This window comes from Mytilus californianus, unplaced genomic scaffold, assembly GCF_021869535.1.
Source record: "Mytilus californianus isolate M0D057914Y unplaced genomic scaffold, xbMytCali1.0.p SCAF_9, whole genome shotgun sequence".
Taxonomy (NCBI): Eukaryota; Metazoa; Mollusca; class Bivalvia; order Mytilida; family Mytilidae; genus Mytilus; species Mytilus californianus.
Genome location: NW_026262745.1, coordinates 82295279 through 82315643, shown reverse-complemented (window position 1 = coordinate 82315643; position 20365 = coordinate 82295279). Strand labels below are relative to the sequence as shown.

General features: G+C 32.4%; 1 protein-coding gene across 1 annotated transcript in view; it reads left to right on the top strand.

Moving 5' to 3' along the window:
• LOC127716470 (ATP-dependent DNA helicase Q5-like) overlaps nucleotides 1-19662 on the top strand; it is a 63100-nt gene extending 43438 nt beyond the window's left edge. The window contains exons 9-12 of the mRNA XM_052222692.1: nucleotides 61-1098; nucleotides 10010-10177; nucleotides 13603-13678; nucleotides 14360-19662. Of these exons, the coding sequence (XP_052078652.1) occupies nucleotides 61-1098; nucleotides 10010-10177; nucleotides 13603-13678; nucleotides 14360-14445 (1368 nt within the window). The 3' untranslated portion in view covers nucleotides 14446-19662. The remainder of the gene's footprint in view (nucleotides 1-60; nucleotides 1099-10009; nucleotides 10178-13602; nucleotides 13679-14359) is intronic.
• The last annotated feature ends 703 nt before the right edge of the window (nucleotides 19663-20365 follow it).

The window sequence follows — 20365 nt, the reverse complement described above, 5'->3', positions numbered from 1 at the left end:
TATTTTATAAATGAGAATGTGTTATTTTCTGTTGTAATTCTATAGTGTAATCTGTTTCAGATCAGAGAACACTGCCTTGGAATGATTTCATCTGAGCTTTATACTAACTTTACTTCATACTACAAAGATATTTCAGCCAAGATGGCTGCCAAAGACTATGAACCTGAGTGTTGTGCTATAGATGAAGAATATGATGTGTTTAAGTCAAGTAAAGCTGTAAATTTGTACAAGGCAGCTATTATGTCAAAATGCAATGAGATAAAGAAAACAACAAAAAGTCAAGATTTGCACAAATCACTTGTTCCTAAAGGATCAGACAATTTTAAATCAAGTCCTGCTAGTCATTTCTCAAATGATGGCAGGGATTATTGTGATAAGGCTACAACTTCTGGTTTTAGTTGTGCTTTTGTGAAAGCTTCTGATATGATAGTTAACAAAAAGGATAATTTCAAGACTGATCCTGATGAAAAGTCAACTGTCAAGTATTCCTGTGGTTCTGATTCAGATAAATATTCTAACACTGATTCTAAATTAAAACTTTCAAGAAAGTCTGATTTATCATTAGAGGGTCAAATTTCTCGTAAACCATTTAATGATGTAATTGAAGAGAAACCCTTAGAGCAATTAGAATCAGAAGTGGCATCTATTTTAGACAAATACCAAGCGGGTAGTATTTCATCTAAATCTAGTCACAAACAGAAGTCTAGAAGTGTTAAACCCGAACGTGTTCGATTTAGTGATGACATTTTATTTAAAAATGAATCAGGACTAGGATCAGATGAGAATAAGTCTAGGAATAGTACACCAAGTCCCATTAAAACAGAGAAAGAAGACTTTTGTACAAAGGGGATTGATGAATCGAAAGACAGAAATGAGCAAGAAGTTAAATTGAAACTTTTTAAGCTGACAACAGATGAAAAATACAAACATTCTTCTCATTCCAAAGATAATTCTATAGGAAAATCACATGACACATGTGTAACTACTGGTTGTACAGATGCTTCAACAGCTTTCTACATGGCTTGTCAAGTTAATGATAAAAAAGATGAAACCATTAATCACTTTCATAAAGGCAAAAAAAGACCAGTCAAAGAAGAGGTATCCATAGCCTTTTTATTTTATTGTAGATTCTAGAGCACGCAGTATAATACAAAATCCTTATTTGCAAACTGATTTTCATTTAAAAAAAATAATGTGAAGTTTATCTAGTCAGAACTTATGATGGAGATCAGTAGAAGTAAGCACACACCTTATGTTATCATATGTCAAATGGTACAAATGTACTGCAAATTTAGCTAATAGACCACTGAACAAAAGATAGTAATATCTTAAAATGACAGTAGTAATGTTCACCGAAAATTGATTAATGAATGATTTTTATCTGAATACATTGGATATTGTTATACTAGTAATAATCATACAATGTGTAAGGGAAATAGCATATAGCTACAATTAGTTATAATATATGTCCAAACTTAACATTACATTATACTACTTGTACATAAATGCAGATAGTTTATTGTAGTCACTCATCTTGCAACTTCCATAAATTTTCATGAAGAGTTCAAAATAGTGAGAGTGACTTATTGTATATAAACATTGATTCCATAAGTTTTATGAACATATAATTAAATATTTTATTGCAACACATTTACAAGTGGAATTACACAAATTTTCAGTAAAAGGAATAAGTATTTTTTATGCCCTGCCTATAATACCGTATAGCGGGTTATTTTCGTGGGGTGTTTATTTTCACGTATTTTGGCGGATAAATGAAAATCGCAAAGATTTATCCATACGTTGGGTACTTTCTAATAGCTAAAGCGTTTTGTGAACAATATATTTTTTCCGGTCGGCAAGTCAATAGCGGTATATGTTAGTTTTAACAACATAAATACCAAAGGGCATTGTACATACATGTATTTTATAAAATGACTCTTAGGTGTGTATACCCTTATTAATAAGTGTCAATTAGAATAAGAGTGTAAGGTACTCTTATCAGATAATTACCCTTGTTAATTAGTGTCAAACTATAACTTATGATAATTTTGTAACCTAATTAGTAAGTACATCAAAAGTCCGGTCAATTTCATAACTAATCAACCGTAAAATTTACAAGACGTTTGAATACATGTAACAAATATCTAAGTCATCGGTATTCTATTTATTAACTGTATCAGAATATAATCAATAAATAAGACTTCATTCAGGTAAAAACAAATCGTTTTACCATAACAATAGACAATTGTTTGTCAAGTTTTACAATCTTTTAACTGCAACAATTTCAGTATCCGCCAAAATATTTAATGGGGATTTAAGAATCCACCAAAATAAAAACCGCCAAAATTTTTCATATACTTTGTTGCCCCTTAATAGCGAAATTTTATATCCGCGAAAATAACCTGCTATACGGTAGTCCAGGGCATTATGTTTTTATGGTCTATGCATCCGTCTGTTCCTTTGTTCCATATTTTATCATAAGTACAGTGTAAGGTAATTTACCAAGAAGTTGTGGTTACATCAACTTGAAACTTAGTTCCAATGTTTATTATAGGATTTAACACATTTTTGTAGCTGACCAGACCCAAAGACAACAACATCCTGGCTACAGCAAAGAAATTCTTTTGTTGTGTTCAACATGTTTCACCACTTAGAGTGGTGTCTTTAAAACCCCAGGATGTTATTGTCTTTTTATAGTTTGGATTTGGATAACTAGTTTAAAAAAATTGTCTGATGATCCCGCCTGCCAATATGACCTACATGGCTAAAAATAGAACATAGGGGTAAAATGCAAGTTTTGTCTATTATCTTGAAAACCGCTATAAATAGAGAACATTCATTAGGGACAGAAATATTCAGAATGTAACTACCTACTGTTGATTTACATGAAAAAATAGCCCAACAACTTCTTGTCAGAGTTAATGCCCTTAAAAAAAAACCAATTTTTTTCATATTTGTCTATTATCTTGAAATTTACAATAGATAGAGAGAAACTGTAAACAGTTAAAATGATTAGCAGATCTATAAATATGTCAACATGGGCGAAATTGTCAGTCAACCATTTTGTCAACAAGTTATAGGAATTAATGATGTTTTTACCTGCATTTTGGTTGGGTTAAATAAACGTTGGACTGTTTACAGTATGGTGATGTTTGATGGATGGGTAGGTTTTGGGTGGACAGGCGAGTGCGAAAAGGGGGTACCTTATTTAGTGTAATCATCTCTTCCTACAGTTTTCAGATCCCCAAAACTTCACAGGAAGATTACTCATATGTTGTCCACATGCTGTTATTGAATTGTTTGCCGAAATTATTTCTCATTTTTCCAGACTTGGTCTTTTTTCTGCAAAATTTATGAAAGAAGGTACAAGTTTTGTTTTTCAATCCAGATCCCTGAAACTTCACAGGAAGATTGCACATATGTTGATATTGAGAACCTGCTATTATGTAATTGTTTAGGGAATTTTTTCTCATTTTTCCAGACTGGAACTTTTTATTTAGCAAAATTTATGAAGGAGGGTACAAATTACCTTGTTAAGATTTTTTGAAGAAAAATTCTTCTTCCCCTTCATGTAATTGCAACTACATTGTAAACATTCTACATTGTTTAGTCACAAATATTGCAAGCTGGCCATTTGAAACTTTGACCAGAGTTTTGCAAAAACTTCGGTAGATAAAGAAAACTGAAAACAGCAAAGATTATCAACAAGACAAGATCTACAAACAGGTCAACAGAGTCAAAATTGTCAGTGGATTCCTTATAGGAGTTATTGTCCTAAACTGAAAATGTTTAACTTTTTAGCTCACTTGGCCATAAGAGCTTTTGCATTCCCATTCTGCTTTGTCTATTTGATGTTTGATGTCAGCTATAAAGTTTGTGATTTTTGTCCAGGATGATCAACCAACGTAGCTGCCATTTCTAAAAATAAAACATAAGGGTCAAACTACAGTTTTGGCTAACATTTCTATAACAATTTGAGAAAAAACTGACAGGGTATACATGGTCATCACAACAAGATCTATGTTCCCTTGAACATCTTGGAAATATCTGTCTGCCTGTTTTGGAGTAAATGCCCCTGAAATATTGATTTTTAACTTTTTGGGAAATTTCCTTGCTTTAATTTGTTTCAAAAACTCTAGGAGCTAGGATAAAAGTGTAAAATGCAAAAATGATCAGTATTTGTTTTGGAGTTATTGCCCCTGAAATATCTATTTTTTCAATTTTAGCAGTTGTTGGCTGTTATAATAAAAACTATAGGAGCTAGGTTAAAATTGTTAACTGCAAAAAGGTTCAGCATGACAAGATGTATCTACCCTGAAAATTAGAGAAAAATCTTTTTTTGCAGTTTTTGGCTGTTATCATGAAAAAATATAGGAGATAGGTTAAAAGAGTACATACAGAAATGATTAGGAAGACAAGATCTATCTACTTTGATATTTTTGACAACCTGTTATGGAGTTATTGCCTCTGAAATATTGATTTTCACTGCTTTTTGGCAGTTTTAGCTGTTATCTAAAAAAACTATAGGAGCTAGGTTGAACATGTTAGATATGCAAATTGCAAAAATTATCAGCAACACAAAGAATAACTATACATGTATTATGTGCATATAAAAGTCTTGATTGAAAAACTGCCAAATTTGTTTTCCTCCAGTTAAGTGATACAGGCACTGGTGTGTCTCTTGTTTGCATTTTGGACAAAAACTATAGATTTTTACAGGAGTTATGAGATTTTGGCCATTTTTTGGAGTATCGAAATAATGAAACTGTGAACGTAACTGCTCTTTAGACTGTTTGATAGAAACCTCTCATACTTGGTAGGAGTGTTTGCCGTCTTGTGTAGTTCACCATATTATATTGTCATTTTGATTTGATCATTTTACTGGACTTATTGGACATTGACCATTTTGGACTATAACAGATAGATAAAAACTGTAAAAATCAAAAATGATGAGCAAGAAAGGATCTACAAAAAAACAAAGTGACAAAAACCATTGGATTACACCTTAAGGAGTTATGTTTTTTAAATGACAATTTTTTGACGAATTTTCATATTTCTGTCAATTATCCCTTGAATTATAAAATATGAATAAAAACTGTAAACAGCAAAAATGATCAGCAATTAATACAGGATATACAAATAGCTAATTTGACCAAGCCATGGGTTGAGTCCTTATAGCAGTTGTTATGCATAAAACAATGTTTTAACAATTTTTATGCCCCCGCCGTAGCGGAGGGGGCATTAAGTTTTACCCTTGTCCATCCATCCGTCCGTCCGTACGTCCCAAAATTGGTTTCCGTTCTCTAACTTTAGTTTGCCTCAACCAAATGTTATGAAACTTATACCCAATGCTTATTAACACAAAACACAGGTCAAGTTTGAATTTGGGTGGTTTCACTAATACCGTTCTAGAGTTATGCCCTTTACAAATGGAAAAATTGCTTAATTTTTCGTTTCCATTCTCAAACTTTAGTTTGCCTCAACCAAATGTTATGAAACTTATACACAATGCTTATTACCACAAAACACAGATCAAATTTGAATTTTGGTGGCGTCACTTTTACAGTTCTAGAGTTATGCCCAATTACAGATGGAAAAATTGCTGAATTTTTCGTTTCCTTTCTTTAACTTTAGTTTGCCTCAACCAAATGTTTTGAAATTTATCATGTTTATACACAATGCTTATAACAACAAAACACAGATCAAGTTTGAATTTTGGTGACGTCACTTTAACCGTTCTAGAGTTATGCCCCTTTACAATTGGAAAAATTGCTTAATTTTTCGTTTCCGTTCTCTAACTTCAGTTTGCCTCAACCAAATGTTATGAAACTTATACACAATACTTATTACCACAAAACTCAGATCATGACAAATTTGGGTAGCGTCACTTTTACAGTTCTTGAGTTATGTCCCTTTATAACTTTATATGATATGCTAGTGGGGGCATCATCTGTGTCCCATGGACACATTCCCCATTTTTATACGACCGCAAAAAAACTTTGTGGTCGTATATTGGTATGACGTTGGTGTCGTCGTCGTCGTCCGAAGACACATTGGTTTTCGCACTCTAACTTTAGTTTAAGTGAATGGATCTCTATGAAATTTTACCATAAGGTTCAATACCACAAAAGAAAGGTGGGGATTGATTTTGGGGGTTATGGTACCAACAGTTAAGGAATTAGGGGCCAAAAATAAGCATTTTTGCATACATGTGAACCTCCCGACGGGAGTACAATAATCCCGTTTTCAGGGGTCTCCTCCCGTTGAAGAGAAAAAAATCCTGTGTATGAAATTTTTCATGAATGAAAAATTGCTGCCCAACATATCATCTCAGACATCTGGTGTAACTGACATTACCTGAAGTTATATTTTACCTGTAAATCAATTAACATGCATAATTATATGGCTTCGCTTGTCAGCTTGGGTGTCAAACATACTGGTAATCAACGATTTTTACCTCAGGCTAACTGCCGTTGTGTAATAAAAACTTTGTGTATTTATTGGGTTACTTCCCTTGATTTATCCTGTTTTATCCTTTAAATAATGAAAAAATTTTAACAGAATATAAATAAAATATAAATTGAACAAATAATCATAAAAGAATGGTAATTAAATGATTTTAAATGTCTTAGGAAAAAAAATAATAATTTGAAAATTATTTGAGGGTTCTATACTTCCTTTCAAGGCTTAAATTGAAATTTATATAATAACTATGACCCTTACTTTAGTTAGACCGTGCAAGGGCTGTATAGCCAGTCAAGGTCGTTAAAAACTTCCATTTGTTTATTTGGAATGAGTTTCTGAGTATGCAAATAAAAACCTAATTGCAGATAGTTAAACAAATGTTCTGATTGCAATGATTGTTCAATAGAATAATGATATTAAATAAATGAAGTAAAAAATTTAAAGAACATACTAAAAAAAAAGAATGTTAGATTGAACATGTAGAATATAAAGATAGAGAAACTTTATAAGTACAAGGGTACTATAAACATAATACACTGGATGGAAAGTTGAAGAAAACACACTTTAAAAGACAATTTTTACATCACACGGTTACATTTACGACAAAATTTATGTCGATTAAAAACCTCCTGATCCAAAATTTCCCAATCTCCTGATCTGAGTTTCGCAGACCATCACATGTATGTTTTTGTAACTTCCAGACATAACTTGTGTGTTAGTGTATGGATCTCTCTGACATTGTACCACAAGGTTCCATATCACAAAGGGAATGCTGGGATTGATTTTGGGGGTAATTGCCTCCAAATTTTAGGAATTAGGGGCCAAAAAGGGGCGAAAAACAAGCGTTTTTCTAGTTTCATGACAATAACTTGTGTGTAAGTGTATGGATCTCTATCACATTGTACCACAAGGTTCCATATCACAAAGGGAATGCTAGGATTGATTTTGGGGGTAATTGCCTCCAAATTTTAGGAATAAGGGGGAAAAAACAAGCATTTTTCTAGTTTCATGACAATAACTTGTGTGTAAGTGTATGGACCTTTATGAAATTGTACTACAAGGTTACCTATCACAAAGGGAAAGCTGGAATTGAGTTTGGGGGTAATTGCCCAAAACGTTTAGGAACAAGGGGCCAAAAAGGGGCCAAAAATAAGCATTTTTCAAGTTTCCAGACAATAGCTTGTGTTCAAGTGTATGGATCTCTCTGAAATTGAACTGCAAGGTACCATTCCATCAAAATTTTAGGAATAAGGGGCCATAAAGGGGCAAAAAAACAAGCATTTTTCTAGTTTCAGGACAATAACTTGTGTGTAAGTGTATGGATCTTTATGAAATTGTACTGCAAGGTTCCATATCACAAAGGGAAAGCTGGGTTTGAGTTTGGGGGTAATTGCCCTGAACGTTTAGGAATTTGGGGCCAAAAAACAAGCATTTTTCTAGTTTCCAGACAATAACTTGTGTTCAAGTGTATGGATCTCTCTGAAATTGTACTGCAAGGTACCATACCACAAAGGGAAGGCTGGGATTGAGTTTGGGGGTGATGAATCATAAGGGGGTTCAAAAAATTTGGGGGGGATTTTTCCTTTTTTTTTTCTTTAAAATTTTCCATTTTAAATTGGTTATTTCTGATTTATATATAAAAGCAAATAATAATGATATGGTTTGAATAGGTAAATTAAAATTTTTAGTTCTTAGACCACATTCATTCTGTGTCAGAAACCTATGCTGTGTCAAATATTTAATTACAATCCAAATTCAGTGCTGTATCAAGCTTGATTGTTGTGTCCATACTTGCCTCAACTGTTCAGGGTTCGACCTCTGCGGTCGTATCAAGCTGCACCCCAGCGGAGCATTTTATTTTTTATTTTTACAATTTTGCAAATTATCTTGAAAAATATAATATATAGGTAGATACTGTATATAGCAAAAATGATCAGCTATACAAGAGCTTTAAAATTGCCAAATTGACTGAAACCATCGGATGACTCCTCAAGGAGTTATTGCCCTTAAATGACGTTTTTGACTAATTTTTGTGTCTTGTTTTATAAAGCTGGATATAAACTATATTTTGGCAAATTATGAAAAAACTCTGACATTTTTATTTTAGTCCCCCATGTAATCATGTGATAAGGGAAAAAATATCACAACTCCTTTTATTAGCTGAAATTCCATAATTAACTGAAAATATTCATCGAATAATAATAACAATAATAAAAAATTCTTGATCTAAAGATATTAAAAACAGTTTGCGATATTAACTAAACTTCCCTTAGACCCTCATATACAAATAAAATCAGAAACAATTGTTTACAGATACAATGACATCTTCAATTGATGATTTTACAGTTCAATGTGTCATAAAAAAAAACAGTTCAAGAGGTTCGTGTGATAAAATTTATTCAAATTGTATATATATATATATATAGAATATTATATGGCTTTTTCAATATCACATCCGTATCAACCCGAGACACCAATATAATCCCAAGAGCTCTGCTCGAGGGATTATATTGGTTGAGGGTTGATAATGTGTGTGATATTGAAAAAGCCATATCATATACACTTTATTATATATCTCAAGTAGATGTGTTTTAATGTGATGTGACATCATACAGATAAGGGGTATGATAAAGGCTTTGCAACAGTGACTGATGTCGATGACATGACGTGATACAGATTAAGGGTGTGATAAAGCCTTTGCAACCGCGACTGATATTGATATCATCACAGATGGCTGATGCAGCACGATTGCCATTGATTGTATTACAGATACCATTTACATGTATTTACTACAAAGTATATAATAAATATATTTAATTTAAGGTGGTACCTAACACTACAGGGAGATAACTCTGTAAAAATCAGCTAAACGTTTTATTTACGTTGTATTGTTAAGGAAATATTAAGCTTCTCAATGATCAAAATTAGTGTTTGTCAAACTGCTATATAACCAATGAAATTTTTCCGATAAAGTGGTTGGTTCAAATTTTTTGAAATTTTTATATTTTTGTCAAAGGGTCAAAGTAAACATTTTGTCAAAATTTTATGAAAATTAAACGAGCCAAATTAATGTAAGTCAAGGTGTTGGGTACCACCTTAATACAAAATAAATAAAGTTGCCAGTATATATGAAATTTTATATTATTGTGTCAAGTAGTCTTGATATATTGTTAAAAATAAAAAAGTGTTTTGCACTTAACATATATTGTATGGTAGTCCATTCCATAGAATTGATCCAAATTTAACAATAATATATTTTAAACAGGTCAGTTTTTGGCTTGACAGATTACCTTGAGTAACATCAGTGGAAGAGATAGGATTATATCATCTGATATAAGTTTAAGATTTGAGCTAGGTACAGTGGTTCTCCTTCCACACATATTTATTTAGTAGTAAATATCTGTATATGATACTATTTTCAACCAGCATGCACCCAAAAGACTCCTAACTACCATAGAAATTGAATACCTATTTATCTTTCTTTGTGTTTTTTTTTTAATTAGAAAAAATTAATTAACACAATTTCCACTACTTTCTTCACCAGTGCAAAGACACAGACAGCAAAAAACCAAGACTAGAATGCAGTACTGTAATTACTAATGTAAATAGAGGACCAGGAAGCAAGCCTCATGGAAAAGATTTAAAGATGACAGCAGATCTTGTTGTCAAATATCTTACTCCGCACTTTTCTGCTGGAAAATTTATTTCTAAGGTAAAGTCATGAATAAAAATAATATCTAATTGGATATTTATACAGAAAAATTTGTAAGGGTTCCACAGAACCCAATGTCTCGCCTACTTTTGCTGTTGTCAATGTTTTCTGTGTGATAGTGGAATGCACATAATAGATTTACAGTTAATGAAAAAAAACATTTGAAATGTGTGAAAAAAGTTATGCTTGTAAAAAATGAATACAGTATGCAATCAAATCTATAGATTTATCCCTTAATTCATCAATAAAAATGCATGTAAATAGAAGATGCAATTATAAAATTTTGTTCAAAATACAAAATTGGGAAAAAATTATTAAAAATTTTCCTCTAGATACTACTTTTGCTTGTAAGAAGCTTCTGTCCAAGTTTGGTAAAAATCCAGGATGGTTTATGAATCTAATAAATTTTTTAAAAACTTTAACTGCAGACTGTATGTAATGATAACTGGAAGTAAAACTAAGTCCATTTATAAGTAATATACGGAAAAACAGGAAATAAATTTTTACAAAATTTCCTTCTAGATACTAGCTTTTGATCATAAACAAGCTTTTGTCCAAGTTTGGTAGAAAATCCAGGATAGTTTAAGAAAGTTATTAAAATTTTAAAAACTTTAACCACAGAGTAAATGTAATGTTAACTGGCAGAGTGAATATTTGTGGACTACGCCTACGACGGAATGTAGAATTGCTATGTCTTGCTTTTGCGACAAAAGTCGCAGGCGCGACAAAAATGGCCTTTTCAATATCACACCCTTATCAACCCGAGACATCAATTTATCACAAGAGCTTGAGGATTGATACGGACCAAAGCTTTAGTAAGAGATCAAAGGTTTAGTGACAATCACTCAATATGTATCTTCATTTGCATAGATGTATATATACAATCAACTAATCTCTGAAAACATTAAACTAAAGTACAAATGGATTTCTATGAAATTGTACCACAAGGTTCCATACATCAAATGGAAGGTTGGATTGATTTTGGGGTTATGGACCAAACCGTTTATGAATTAGGGGCCAAAAAGGGTAAAAAAACAAGGATTTTCTTGTTTCAGGACAATAACTTGAGTATTAGTCTATTGATCTCTATGAAATTGTACCACAAGGTTCCATACCATGAGAAAGGTTGGTATTGATTTTGGGGGTTAAGGCCCTATTACACCGTTTAGGAAAAAGAGGCCAAAAACAATACTTTTCTAACACTTTGTATAAATTGCTTGTTTCTTGACCAATTTCAATAATAATAATAATAATATAATAATAAATTCTTTATTTAAAGAGTGTAAACACAGTTACAACAAACAAATCTTCCCTGAGGCCCTAAAAAATAGTGGCTTAATTTCAAAGTCATGAATTCTTGGGGTTCTTTAATATGCTGAATCTAACCGTGTATTATGATTTGAGGTCCAAAGGGTCCAAAATTAAACTTTCTATGATTTCATCAAAAATTAAATTCTTGAGGTTCTTTGATATGCTGATTCTAACCATGTATGGCTTATTAAAGATATTGTATGAATGAGGAATGATATTTTGGAAATTGTTTTTTTCATTTTTTTTTGTAAATTTTTTGAAGAATTTCCTGGTAGGTTTGTTTGTTATTCTGTATTAATTAATTTTCATAATGCTATATATATATATATATATACATTTTGTATATATATATATATATATATTTTTTTTTTTTTTTTGATGAAGCACACCCCTTTAAAAACTTAATATTGTCCATTGATAAAAAAATTAATTAAATTCTTGGTGTACTTGGATATGCTGAATTTAACCGTGTATTTAGATTTTGGATATTGGACCCTAGAAGGTAAAAGTCCAATTTCGAATTTTTCAGTTCTTTGACCACATTCATTCTGTGTCAGAAACCTATGCTGTGTCAAATATTTAATCACAATCCAATTTCCAAGCTGTATCAAGCTGGAATGTAGTGTCCATTCTTGCCCCAACTGTTCAGGGTTCAACCTCTGGAGTCGTATCAGGCTGCACCCCACGGAGCATTTTGTTTTCTTAGGCAACGTCAATGACGTAGGTTATGACGTCATGCAAATTCTTGATTTTAGCTCACCTAGCCCATTGGGCCAATGTGAGTTTTTGCCATTAGTTGGCATCAGTCGTAGTCCGTCATAGTCATCATCTGTTAACTTTTACAAAGATCATCTCCTCAGAAACTACTGGGCCAAATTCAACCAAACTTTGCCACAATCATCATTGGGGTATCTAGTTTTATAAATGTGTCCGATGAATGCGCCTGTCTACCAACATGGCTAAAAATAGAACCTAGGGGTAAAATGCAAGTTTTGTCTATTTTATTGCAGTGTAGATGGAGAAAATCTAACAGGGGCAAAATTGCCCTGCAAATTCCGGAAAATACACCTCAATGGTACGTTTTCACTGAAAAACATAACAAAGTTGAATACAAAACAGATATTAGGAAACAGGAAAATATATTATGTAAAATGCAAAACAAATGATTCAATAAATGCATTTTTTCAAAGTTTTAAAAATAGTTCTTGTCTGTATTTCTTCCTTCGTCCGTAAACTTTTCACTTTTTGAACTTCTACTTGAGAACCACTTAAAAGGATCAATATATTAAACTGTCATTTTTCTCCATTGATGAAGCATATGATAAAAAGATCATAACATGTCATTTTTTATATCAGATGTATTATCAGCCCTACGGCTCTTGGGCTGATATTGAACCTTGGGCTGATAATACATCTGATTTGAAAAGTGCCATGTAATAATCTGATATTATCAGCCCAAGAGATATGACATTTACCCTTGGCCATTGTCCTTGGTGAATATCATATCTCTGGGGTTCAAAAATCATTGTATCAACCTCATCTGAAGTTAATAGTTGTATAATAAATCACTGTGATTCTTGACAAAAACTGAAAACTAATATTACTTTGAAATTTATGGTGTTGAGATTATCCCATGGCATCCTAAGAATCTCAAAAGCCTGATATTGATACAATAACGATCATGTACACAGCCTAACAATAACTTATTAATTATTTTAGTTCCATTATGCAAGATGACAAACACATATTTATTCTTTATTTTATTAGTAAGTAACAGACTTTGGAATTATAATATCAACAAACATTTTAATTTTAATGACATTCACATTTTATTCATCTTGTTCAAGTTTACTTCCATACCTACTTTCACTTTTATACTATTTATACTCACCATGGTAACATTGTGATGTAATTTAAACCTTCCAGATTTTGTACTTCAGCCCAATTTTCTGTAATGTTTTTATCCTGATGAAAGGCACCAAAAGATGTGGATCTCATTAAATTACTCCAGCAATCCCTAAATTGTTGTTGTTATAACTGCTTTCAAATTAAAATCATAGTCAGATCATGAAGTGTTTCATACTGTGTGAACAGTGTTTTTTTTTTAATTTCAGGATTTATTTAAGTCTGTTGCCAAATTAATGTCACACAAAGTATTAGAGAAATGTGAAAGTAGAGATAAAGACAAAGGTATATTGATTTGTTGGGGGGGGGGCTTAGGATATAGGATGAATTTATATGAGATAAACCTCCCAAAAATACATCTTTAGATTGCCGAAAGGTTGAAATACACAGTGAAATATGTATTTCTATTATTTTCTTAAAAATCAAGTTTGTGAGAAAAATTCAGAAACTGTGAGGAGACAATACTTGATACTAATTGTTGATAGAAAATTTAAGACTTTCTAAGTGAACAAATCCTCATATGGTTATGTTTGATTGCTTGTTGATGTATTTCACTAAATGTTACTGTTGAAAAAGTAGAAACTCTCTCAATTGAACTTTAAAAGCATAAAGCATATAAATCAGTTTTTATAGAATTCTACAATGGATCTTCTGTGGTTTTGTTTAAGAATTTAATTATTGATCTGAAGCAATTCAGTTAATGTATAAAATAATCTGTTAATAAGAGTATGGAATCATCACCTACTTTTAGATTTTGAATTCTGGAGGAAATCTTCAACATTTTGGAAAGTATCACAATGTGCTGATATTTTGTAAAGAAGAAAAGACCTTATACAGCTGTTTAAAATGAATTATAATCTGAATTAATGTTTTAAACATAATTCACTTGTTCATCTATTAATGTTTATTTATACATGCATCTCATATTAAGTAGTGTTGACTATAATAATATGTATTTTATTTCAGTTAAAGACAAAGTGAAACGAACCATAAGGCAACTTTTTTCAGAGCGAACAGAAATAAGAAGTGTGGATGACTTAGAAAACCTGTAATATAAGAACAGATTGTTATGTTGTCTTATAAAGAGGATTGCATATTTATTAATTTAAACATGATCGATTGAATTCTTTGACATCCTCCTGTATAATTCCTATGCAGACCATTTTACTCTTCTCATTTCAGAAAAATAAAACACTTTTGGAAGATAAGATATGGAAATCTTTGAATAATTTGAAGAAAAAAAAAAACAGTTTGTGACAAAGTGAAGTAATAAATGTACCAATGTTTTCAAAGATGTCATATTTTCTGGACTTCCCCTGCCTCTAATTGGCATAAATTGTTACCCATGTCCATCTTTGAGTTGTTCTATCCTTCCTTCCTTATAAAATCAAACAGTTTTTCAGACTATTAAATTTGTTATGTTTTGAAAAATCTTAGTCTCAGTGCTCAAAGGGTTAAGCAAAGACATTTAAAGACAACTATCGAGCCATTACATTTTATATACAACCCAACATATTTCTGTTCAGGGCAGTGTCAACAACAATGTAATGTCAACAATTACAGCAGTTTGGAAGTTGTGTGTCCCTGACAATCTTAAACATACTTGGCCATTGAAAGTAAAAATTATCACAATTATCTAAATGATTTCAATAGCCCATTGATCAATCGTTTTTGTCCCCCATGCAATATTATGCTGGGAACATAGTAAAACCAGTCCTCCGAATCAAATCACATTGGACACTCTCTCAAACCTATTAAGAAATTTGTATCAAAGATATATATGAATAATATCTGGGACAAGTTCATCATTGATCAATTATTTTTGCGTGAGTAATGTCCCTTGGAAATGTAAATTCTATAGAAAATTACATTGTAAGCGCTCTCAAGTGTAACATTCTTGCCAGATTTTTATGAAATGTATATCAAAGGTTTATATCAGCAATGTCTTGAATGAAAATCAACATTGATCAATTATTTTTACAAGATTAAAAAATTAAACACAAGTGAACCAACGCCTGGTAAATCTTCTGTCAGTAGATTCCATAAAGTGGATACCTCAGGTATGCAGGGTCATTACGATAAAAACATAAAATGTAGAAGGTCCTATAACAACAACACTTTAATGAATGCTCCAGTAATTTATTGAGATCGACATGTTTCGGTGGCTAGGTCACCATCATCAGGATAGAAAACAATACAATTTGCGGTCGTATATTGGTATGATCATTGGTGGCCTTCGGCTGTTGTCTGCTCTATGGTCGGGTTGTTGTCTCTTTGACACATTCCCCATTTCCATTCTCAATTTTATGACGTTGGCGTTGTTGTCGTTGTCGTCCGAAGACACATTGGTTATCGCACAATAACTTTAGTTTAAGTGAATGGATCTCTATGAAATTTTACCATTAGGTTTAATACCACAAAAGGAAGGTTGGGATTGATTTTGGGGGTTATGGTACCAACAGTTAAGGAATTAGGGGCCAAAAATAAGCATTTTTGTAACTTCCAGACCACAACTTGTGTGCTAGTGTATGGATCTCTCTGACATTGTACCACAAGGTTCCATATCACAAAGGGAATGCTTGGATTGATTTTGGGGGGTAATTGCCTCAAAATTTTAGGAATAAGGGGCCAAAAAAGGGGCATAAAACGAGAATTTTTCTAATTTCATGACAATAACTTGTGTGTAAGTGTATGGATCTTTCTGAAATTATACTACAAGGTTCCATATCACAAAGGAAAAGCTGGAATTGAGTTTGGGGGTAATTGCCCAAAATGTTTAGGAATAATGGGCCAAAAAGGGGCCAAAAATAAGCATTTTTCTAGTTTCCAGACCATTACTTGTGTTCAAGTGTATGGATCCTTTGAAATTGTACTGCAAGGTACCATACCACAAAGGGAAGGCTAGGGTTGATTTAGGGGGTAATTGCCTCAAAATATTTGGAATAAGGGGCCAAAAAGGGGCGAAAAACAAGCATTTTTCTAGTTTCAGGACAATAACTTGTGTGTAAGTGTATGGATCTTTATGAAATTGTACTGCAAGGTACCATACCACAAAGGGAAGGCTGGGATTGAGTTTGGGGGTGATGAATCATAAGGAGGTTCAAAAAATTTGGGGAGAGGGGGATTTTTTTTTCCTTTTTTCCTTTGTTTTTTTCTTTAAAATTTTCCATTTTAAGTTGGTTATTTCTGATTTATATATAAAAGCAAATAATAATGATATGGTTTGATTTCATCAAAAATATTGGGGTTCTTTGATATGCTGAATCTAACCGTGTATTTAGATTCTTAAATTTTGGTCCCTTTAAATTGGTCTACATTAAGGTTCAAAGGGTCCAAAATTAAACTTATTTTGATTTTAACAAAAATTGAATTCTTGGGGTTCTTTGATATGCTGAATCTAAACATGTATTTAGATTTTTGATTATGGGCCCAGTTTTCAAGTTGGTCCAAATCGGGGTCCAAATTTACACTTTGTTTGATTTCAACAAAAATTGAATATATGGGGTTCTTTGATATGCTGAATCTAACCGTGTATTTAGATTTTTGGATTTTGGGCCTCGTTTTTAAATTTATCCACATTGAGGTCCGAAGGGTCCAAAATTAAACTTTGTTTGATTTCATTAAAAATTTAATTATGGAGGTTCTTTGATTTTCTGAGAGTTTTGGTCCCAACAGGAATGTGGGGCCTAAAAAGGGCCCAAATAAGCATTTTTCTAGTTTTCAGACAATAACTTGTGGAATTGTGAATGGATCTCTCTGAAATTATACCACAAGTTTCCATACCACAAAGGGATGGTAAGAATTGGCTTTGGGGGTTATGGCTCAAACCGTTAAGAAATAAGGGGCAAAAAACGGGGAAAAACAAGGGTTTCCTGGGTAATGGACAATTACTTAAGTACAAAACATAATTTAAAAGCAGTGTAAGGTTGGTAATTCAAACTCATTTGAAAATCTCACATACACTGCTTTTAAATTATGTATATTGGAAATTTGCCAAAAACTTTATTGTTAACCCTTACCATGCTGAGCCCGTCATATGACGGGATGACCCAGACCACCGTTATTTGGCTCTAATGGCTCTCCATACTTTTAGAGGTCAACTTTATGATACTTATTTCGAAATGGATGCATGTTCCCTCAACCTGAGGCTATCTATTGTCATGTTTCTCATGTTTAAGTAGCATTTTGAGCTCAAATACGAACTTGGGAAATTGAAATTGGATAAAACTGGTTTTTCTGGAGGGGTGGGCTTCCCTTCTGTGTCTTACACAGGAAGTTCAGAGGCCTAAAACTTTCAAAAATAGTGTAAACCCGCAGACATATATCTACTGATCATAATTATTTTTGAAATACGCAGAGGAAACGACTACTTCGGGTTTCAGGTCCAGTTGAAGTCCAAAATCGGAAAAAATCGTGAAATTCCGTATTTTTTGTCCAAATGACCTTCTTTAGACTGGTGTTCCCAGATCAGTTTCACTCCAACCTAAGAACTGTTGGGGTTAATGTGTTTACTGGGGTCCACTGTACATGCAGACTACAGATGGATACCTATATCAGCATCCCTCGGTCTTTGGGGTCAAGTAATAGGACGAAAAATCGTCAAAAATGACGCTTTTTGCACCTGATGACCAACTTTGGGGCTTTTATGGTTGCAAATTTATTGGGGTTGTAATTCAAACTCATTTGAATATCTCGGCTACACTGGTTTTAAATTATGTATATTGGAAATTTGCCAATAAGTTTAGTATTAATAAATTCCATTGGAAATTTGCCAATAACTTTAGTATAATAAACTCCATTGGAAATTTGCCAATATAAAATGTTGCTGATGAAGGTTTATTGTTTATTTTTGGCCATGACTATGATATCATTTTCTATTTTAACACCTTAATGATGTATTTAAATGGGCTTTTATGGTTGCAAAGGAATTTTATTCTTAGATATTACTATAAAATGTTGCTGATTAAGTTTTTTTAATTTTAGCTATGACTATGATGTCATTTTCCATTTTAATACTTTTATGATGTATTTAAGTGGGCTTTTATGGTTGCAAAGTCCATTGGAAATTTGAATTGAGATTATGACCAGTTCTTGAGGGAAAGTGAAGGTAAGTTAATTTTTTAATACACAGGTTCTTTATGAGTTTATTTTAATTGGTATATTTTGCCACAATATATATATAAAGGTGTTGATATAAATATTTTTTTAAAGTATATTTGTTACAATTGTGGAATTTAGATTTTGGATATTAGACCATAATAGGTAAATTAAAATTTTTCAAGTTCTTAGACCACATTCATTCTGTGTCAAAAACCTATGCTGTGTCAAATATTTAATCACAATCCAAATTCAGAACTGTGTCCATACTTGCCCCAACTGTTCAGAGTTCGACTTCTGCGGTTGTATCAAGCTGGGCCCAGCAGAGCATTTTATTTATTTTTTTATCGTGAACCCCTGCACCCTTCGAGGAACCACCGTTGCAACCTGCGCTAATCTTGTTAGCCATCGCACGCAGTAATACAAACAATTATATCATTGAGGCAACAACAGGGACCGGCCTTCCTAAAATGCTATCAGGCATTCAACAGGAGCAAAGAAAGTAAATTATGATGAACCATCTCAACCATAAACGAGTCCAAAGGAGGAAAAGAACTGTAATAAGATTATTTTTCCCTTACAGAATTTATTTGAAATTATAAGCACCAGACTTCTTATTATGAAATTCACTTTGAAGTTCAGAAAATACGTTATTCAAACATACTACTAACTTTACAAGATTACCAGCCACTTCCGATAGTTTAATGAAGGAATACAGCGTTTAAATTCAGTATAAACTAGTGATATTTTATGTAATTTTTCCTATACCAGCGGAGGTCAAACACTTTACAGCATTCCCGACGCGATTGGGAGCAGTACCTCTGGCCAAGGGAAGCCAGTCGAAATGGTACGGAATTGCTAGTAAAATGTCGTCCATATTTGGAAATATAGACGTTAATTGAACACAAAGTTTACACAGAACACAACTAACAATAATTTATTGTATAATTCGTTCCACTGTGCAAGAGTGCTAACACATGATGGCAGAATAATTTTAACAAACATTTTAACAACAAAAACATTGTATATTCATTTTATTTTATTTTAATAGTTTACTTCCATACATATACTTACTTTTACTTTCTCTTTCAATTGCTATTTATAACGTTACTCACCATAGCAACAGGGTGACGTTTTAATTTTCTCATCCCGATTTTGTACATCAGCATGATTTTATGTATTGTTTTCTATCCTGATGATGGTGGCCTAGCCACCGAAACATGTCGATCTCAATAAATTACTGGAGCATTCCTTAAAGTGTTGTTGTTATAGAACCTTCTATATTTTTACAAGAGTTAAGTGCCTTTGAAATGTGATTTATATTATATAATAAGCATTCTCACCACTACTACACCATCTTGTAGCTATTTATCCAACAGACATGCTCATCCAATCTGACACAAGAACAAGACAAAATCCACACAATCATTCCTACAGACCAATGCAAACATCTAAAGACTCATACAAGTACTCATTTTATCCTGAGACTACTATAACACAGTGTTCTCAACAAACACCTACACATTTAAATTAATATTATGATGTATATAGTTTTAACAAAAATGTATAGTACAAAACAGATGAAAAAGAAAATTACTTTGAACTTTTATTTGTATATATTTAACTGTAAATAGAAATTATATATCCCACGCACGCGCGGCATAGTGACATCATTGCCCGGCATGTTATCATCAGTATGTTGAAGTATAAAGAAGAAGAAGAAGAGAACTACATTTCTGGTTGGATTTCAGTTGTCTAGCCTGAGATATCATGATAGTCACAGAATTCAAAACCTAGGAATTACTATCTTGTGGCTGCTTAATTATTTGTATAAAGCTTTATATTTCAGAAGGTATGAGACCTGGATGCTTCAAA